This window comes from Psittacula echo (assembly GCF_963264785.1).
Source record: "Psittacula echo genome assembly, chromosome: Z".
NCBI lineage: Eukaryota > Metazoa > Chordata > Aves > Psittaciformes > Psittacidae > Psittacula > Psittacula echo.
This window is the reverse complement of record NC_137742.1, coordinates 35,797,754-35,805,268: the sequence shown is the minus strand read 5'-3', so window position 1 is coordinate 35,805,268 and position 7,515 is coordinate 35,797,754. Positions and strand designations below refer to the sequence as shown.

General features: G+C 34.2%; 1 protein-coding gene across 1 annotated transcript in view; it reads right to left on the bottom strand.

Annotated features, from left to right (window-relative positions):
* Positions 1-339: 339 nt before the first annotated feature.
* CCDC171 (coiled-coil domain containing 171) overlaps positions 340-7,515 on the bottom strand; it is a gene marked incomplete at both ends in the record, with an annotated part of 152,274 nt that continues 145,098 nt past the window's right edge. The window contains 2 exon segments of the mRNA XM_080638297.1: positions 340-527; positions 530-566. Coding sequence (XP_080494423.1) covers positions 340-527; positions 530-566 — 225 coding nt within the window.

Sequence of the window (7,515 nt, the reverse complement as noted above, 5' to 3'; positions counted from 1 at the left end):
CAAGTATGAAACAACTTTGATAGATAGAGACTAAAATGGCTTATTGATTTTTTTTTTAAAGACTGAGGAAAATTACCCAAAATGTGTCATTCTTTAACATTTAAAAATATACTACATAAAAAATGAACAACTGCAATAAATAAAAGTTAAAAAAAACCCAACTGTTTTTGTATGCAAAGAATGAGAAGCAGAGAAATGTGAACATATGAAAGCACATTTTCATAGAAACATAAAATTAATGTCAAAAAATACATACGCTGGACTACAACTCAAAGGTAGCAACAAAATTGCACTTTAATTGCATCATTTTACATTAATGCAATTTTTCCTTCTAAAAGACTATTGATACAAAGAATCTGAAAATCCATTTTCCATTGTTCTTTTGGGACTGGATGTGACATTCAGGCTGAAGGAATAGACTGAAGACTGAAAACTGGCTCTATTGTGCATAAAACTGTAGCATGTGTCAGGTTCAGCTTGCAATGCCAAAATATCTGGGATACAGCTCTGGTCAGGCTGAATTCCTAGCTTGAAGCCATGGTGATGTTTGAACTCCCTCTTGATTCCTGGAGAAAAAGAAGTAATAATAATAATAAAAAAACCCTCAAACAACAACAACAAGAATGTACATTTACTGTTAAATGCCTTTCACAAAGGTATGAAGTATTTGCAAGTGTTTGCTTCTTGTTTCACTTACTTAATACATAGTACTTTCTTAATATATCTGTATACATTCAGCCTTAATAAACAGGAACAAAAGACATTAGCTAGAGTATTCTACACTGGTTAGTGTTAGGAAACCATAGCCTACTTTATTTGAAGAGCTACAAATACTTAAAGAAAACTTTTACTCCTCTTCATTGTAATTTCTAGGGTGTGAGGTTTTTTAATCAAGTAAAGAAACTTATTCTACAGTCTCCCTATCACTATTAGTAGGAAACATGTGCCATGCTAACCACGGAAGGTATTAATTTGCTTTTAAGTATCTTTTATCATCAACTGAAATCAAACCCTTAATACTTTTCAAATGTTAGACTGTTAAAAGATGACCAGAGAATATACACTTAATGTATGTTGATGGAGAACATGATTCATATTGCAATAAGTCTTTTCACTCAAACAGCTCTAAAATTTAGACCAGTTAAAATTCAACATTAAAAAACTTCCAGCACCAAAACATCGTGCATCCTACTTTGAAAGATTATGGATATTATCAGCATAACAACAATAGAATTTTTTAAAAATGCTAAATAAAGACACTCTGTATTCTCTTAAATATCCATAATAATAAACAAACAGGAAAACACAACGCCATATTGTTTTTCTGTCCTTTAAGAAGGTATTTTACCCAATGCAATATATAGATGTGGAAGTAGCAATCACTTATTTCATCAAGTCATAAAATATATGAAAACTTCACATGCAAAGCATAATTATGAAAAAGACAAAAATTAAATTGCTGAAAGACTGTTACAGTATATTTTAGGCTTTAAATACTCCAGCATTTCAGGAAGAGCACACATACACAGATGCAGAAATGCATATACGCAGAGGGATAGATTCCAATATACATACTCACAGGTATCAAGAAAGATGCAGAAGGGTGTGTGTATATTCATATTTCAACAAATCCAGACTCAATCATATGTATAAAGACACATTCATTAAATATTCCCCTTTCGTCTGTTACTATTGCTGGAGAAAAATCAATGGTTGCCTCTAACACATACATCAACAGTTCCCTTTGATATGGACTCTTTTGATTCTTCTTATTCACCATAAGCCATATTACAGCTACTGTAAACAGGTAGGTTATGTTAGACCTTCATTAAGAACACACAGTGTAGCAGATTCAGATGACTATTTCAAGTAGATAGCTAACATGAAGTAGTGCCTTGAGCTTTTCTAAACCATGGTGGTGAAGAGGATGAGCTAACCAACAGAACTTGCAAGTATGATCTGTAGATTTGCTTTTCAGTCCTTCTGGCTCAACCTTATGCAGAATAGGAACCACTAAAATGCCAAGGCACAAATGATACTTACTGCATTTGTATCAGCACATCTGAAATGAGATCTGAATGAGGGCATTCACCTATTACCTAGATTAATAGTGTTATTTGTACACTTTAATCAGCTGATCACATGGCCAAAATTCTCTCTAAAATAAGTCATTCATAAAAAATATTACAGTATTGAAAGATGCAAATAACTTGTTATGTTCTAAAAACACTTCTGTGGGTAAGAAAATGAAATCAGTAAGACATAAGCTATAAAAAGGTTTCAGCCTGGGTAGCAAATATTGAAGACAAATTTAAACCTTATTGGTTTGTACTGCTTTCAATATCTCAATCAGCATATCACAAGTAAAAATCACATGCTACAATTACACTCTTATATTACTCTTTTTCCAGATATATTGAGTTTTGGTTTGTGTTTGGTGTTTTTTTTTTTTGTTGTTTTTTTTTTTTTTTGAAGAATATGGCATCAAAATCCCAGTAAGGAGATACGAAATCAGATTTCCTTTGAGAGTTACAAAAAAAAATGTATGAAACTTAATGATTGGCAGCAAGTCAATAGCCTATGTTACAGTAAAAGCTTCACTGTTGGGGGAAAAAAGCTCTGTTTATCCAGATCCTGTGCTGTACTTCTTAGAAAGAAAAGAACACTACTCATTGAATAGAAGGGAAAGCAGATCTAATAGCAATGTGATTGATGTAAAAAAATCTTAGCTGTTACTCGTAAGAACTGTTTTGATCCAGTATATATATATACTCATGTTGAACAATAAAATAGGATTCTATAGGTTAGAACTTTTATAATATTCATTGTTTGAACACATACAGGAATTCACCTGCAAGAATTTTAAAGGCATTTATAATTTCCCAACAGACCTCTTTCAACATTATTGTATTTAAACACCTTTCTAAAACATGTATTAAAATGACAAACTCAAATGGCTATGCCAGAGCTGTGCTTATACTCCGCTGTATAAATATGCATTTAGGTAATTTTTAAAAGACGAATTATGTATCTTAAATGTCTGTTCAGTAAATCTTTAGCACAGCACTTTTATTTACCTGATAAGCTATAAATTATTCCACCTAAACTGTTACACTTCCTCAGGTAAATAGATACTTAGAACACAATATGTCTAGCAAAATTATGCTTTCAAAATATTTATGTAATATAATAATTGGTCATGTCCTATGGTCATTTTTCAAAGTTTGATAGCGTAACTTTAAAAAACACGTTTTCCCAAAGACCAAAATATGAAAGGCTAGTCTATATTATGGAATAATTGCTTTCTAAACTATAGTTAGCTCAGGCAATTTTTTCATAATAGACATGGAAAAAGATTTCTGAAAATTTTTTTCTCTGTAGGTTTTTTTTCTGTAACTAATCTATGAACACATTTATGATCTAGATTAAAGGTTCTCTTAAATAAATGAGCTGTTTTATCAAAGTTAAAACTGATTTATAGTGGGTTGCTTTAGTATGTATGATGTTGGAAGGAAATATTATAATGCCATCATGTATTATATCCTCACATACGCTTTTATTGCAATGTCAGCCTACTCACAAGCATCATGTTGTGATCAAAGACACCCCATTTTGCTTTATATACCAACACTTGTGGAATAGTATGCACAGTTAGACACTTGGAATTAGAAGATTTATGCACGTGTTATGACAGTGATGCAAACAGATAACTACATGAAGAAATTCACCGTAAGAAGTATATTGTTTATCTTCAATTGTAGGAGTAAAATCTATACCCAGAGCTCAAGCCACAAATCAGTCAGAATGGTTTCAAAGTCTACACAAGGATAATTTTACTGGACCACAATTTTCACTATCATACCACATGACAACTCTTCAACTGCTCTCTACTATTTGTAAGTTACAGCAATAGGTCCTTCCAGTTTTGGGATTTGCCACCACTATTTAGGTACTTTAAACTGCCTTCAAATATTAAATTTCAAAATACAGTAGCCCAAACTTCCTTTCCAGTTTCTCATGACATGTAACATTCTATATTAGAAAAAAATCAGAATAATAAAAAATTATACAGGTTTTGCGACTTCAGGCTTCTGGGTAGCAAATAACAAGCCTGCATATATGGCTTCAACTGAAGTAAGAAAGTACTGAATCTGCTTAGAATCAGAACAGAAAATGACCAAGTAAGAGAAGAAATAAAACGGCAGAAAGAATAATACAGAAGATACAACACAATATAAAGACTCAGTTATGGTGGTTTCCTGTGTGATGGTAAGATGCAGTAATAAGTTTAGTGTTATACGTCAAAGTAAATTCAAGACAACTGTTGAATTATTACAAGGCCAAAGACTGATTTGGAAATCACCGATTACAGGATATTTAGGTGTGTGAGGATGCCTGACAGCAAACAGAAGCGTAGAGGGATGAGCCAACTGTAGCTTCTTCTGAATTCTGGCAACCCCTAATCTCTGGAAAGGTTGTAGCACAATCCCTCAAGGATAGGAAGAAATGTGAGGTAAGCACAGACACAGACAACAATGAGGGGTAAGTGGGAAAGAGTCAATATATTTCTCCAGAATTTATTTCTGATACTGATTTCACTCACTCCAGCTCTAGAATATACAGTAATACCAGTAGACAGCAAATCAAATGGCCAATAACGTTCTCTTCATTTTCTCCCACCTATGCTATCATCATAGCTTGCATCTTTTCACTGTAGCAGTAGCAATTCCGGTAAGTTACAGAAACAACCATTGTCTTCGATAAACATTTTGCAGCACTTACATGGAAAACCTATTTCCCTCTAGAGAAAGCTGCACATTTTCAGATCATTCACAACTCCCTTTTCAGCTCTTGTTTCCAAAACTGAGTTGTCGTTTACCAGACAATGCCAATGGACTTCCAGTATTCTGCTCATTCTTTGGCTGTTAAAAGTAGCTCCAAGAGCTATTTCTCACTCTAAGTGAAATAAATAAAACATCAGACTGGTGAAAATGGTAGAAACTGGTGTTTAAAATGTAAAGTATTAGTAGTGGGTGTCAGTGCAATACAGTGGTAGTTAACAAACTTTTTGAAAGCAGGAATGTATGCCAGCCAAAACTGGAAAGTTTGCTTCTCATGTCAATGATTCTGCATTTTTGTATGCCGAGGCAGTAGGACTAAATTGGTGCTCTGACACAGAGTAGGAAAATGGCAACATTCGGTAAAAATTTTAATTGTCAGCACTCCTGCCTGGATACTGCAAACAACTTGCTATCAGAAAATAATTCAATGGGCTGCCAGCTCATTATGTATTAAGGCAGAAAGGTAGACACATAACACACTTTGGGTGCTGCTAGCCAACAGTACTTTTTTCATGATCAAAGAATTCCCTCTTCCACTTTCAGTTTTTAAACAAACATATGAGCCTGAAGTATCTGGAAATTATTATTTTTTTCAGCTTTTCTAATGAAATCACACTCTAGAAGCTCAATTAAAGGCAATTAAGAGAAAGATTTAATATCATTGTATTTATTTTTCTAAAAGAAATTCTTGTTTTATTCAAACATACTTAAACCTGGTATGTTTGAAGAATGCATGGGATTGGATGTATTATCACATCAGATGAACACCTTTCCTTCAACATTTTGTTGGCTTATCTACAAATAACTTGTTTTTGCATTGCTAATTTTAATGATTTTTAAATATTTTGGCCAAAATCCAACATACAGCCTATATAGTAAATTTCTCTTCCAGGTGCTTCATTGCAATACACATGGAAATCTCTCATTTTCAGGTCAAATTTTCTGCACTACACTAATAATACCAAAACATTAGGCAAAGTAATGCACTATTTTCATGGTGAAATGCTCACTCTGTACTGATTTCAATCCAGGTTTTCAAATTCTTTGGCACTTTTTGCCCATGCTGTCTACGACTGTCTTTCCACTTTCTGAAGAATGGAAGCAACTTTACTCTATTTATTTTTAATCTAACTAAAATGGCCATTTGTTTATCTTGTGTTGCATGTTGCAAGCAACACTGAAAAGCACACTGTACTCTTACAAACTGCTGTGACACCTCTCCATGTTTTGCATCAGCGTATAAAATTAGCACCATCTTTAACTGATGCTCCTCTTGATCCCAGGAAAGCCTTTCCTGCTATGTGAATTTTCCCACAGTATTTCATTGCCTCGGATCATTATTTCTCTCTCTCAAGGTTCCCTCATCTCTTTGCTTCTTTCTAGCATGAAGGGGAGAAGGTGACTGCAACCAGAGACTAAAACACTCACATCACCACACTGAGGCATAAGCAGCTCATGAAATTGTCCTCCCCACTCAGTCTTTTCTTCTTCCAGTGCTAGTGGGAAAACAGTCCCTATCCAACTAGTTAAAGTGTCAAACTTCATATTCTCTTGAGAAATGTATTCAGTCATCAGCTGAATTCCAAGACAGCGTGACTGTCTGATGTAAGCTTTCAAAGTTTTGTCTCAGTGCATATATACTGCCGCTTTAGCAGAAAAAGGAGAAACGTGTATTTACATTCATTTTGCCAAACATTAGCATCTTCTGTCCAATCATTTGAATGCAGAGGTGTTAGGAGAAAACAGCTTAGAGAACAAGGGTTGACACATACAGTGTGAAATCTTAAGGTGCTTGAATGCAATGAGGGAGAAAGTGAGACAGAACCACATTTCATCTCCCTAACTGTGCTATAGTCCACATGAACTTTGTGACAGGTCTCTGTCTCTCAGCCACACTTCACTAGCTTCTGCTGACATTCAGCTGTCAGACAGCAACCCTTTACCATGCCCCTAACATGCTCTACAGCTTCACCCAATTAACTCTCTTTCACTTGACATTGCAGCAAAAAGCTTCATAATAGGTGGTCAAGGTGCATGGTGTCTGCTTGCCCTCTAACTGCTCACACACAGCAAAACGCTTAGCTACCTTCCTTTTTGTCTGCACCAAACTGATGCAACTACAGTTCAGGCATTCTGCTACTGAACAGGACAAGGACAGCAGACCTTTGCCAGTGGTGCATTAATCCATCTTTTACCAAAGACTAATTTTAATGAAGAATCCTACAGCTAATCATCATAAACATTTTGGTAAAAAAGAAATTACACTGATTCAGTAAAATACTTCAATCACTTTTTAATTAATAAAGATATACTGTATCAGCACTTTGGATACAAGAGGGGAAGAGGGAAAAAGTAATTATTTCTAATAGTAACATTTAACAACATAAAGGAGAAAGGTCTAGGAACAATGAAAGTGTCTTTATGATTCAGCTTTCTTGCATTAAAAAATCTTTAGGCATTCAGAAGATTAATTTTTCCTACACATTTATGCCAAACATGCAATATTTTTGAGGAATAATGTTCAGAAATATATATCCATGTAGCTAAGAAAATAAACTAACTATTATAAAAAATGGAAATCAACATTTTAGGATTCTACCAACAGCTTATATAAAAATGAGTACAAAAGTGGAACTAACTCTTACTTTGCAGACAGATGCATTGAGAATAGTCC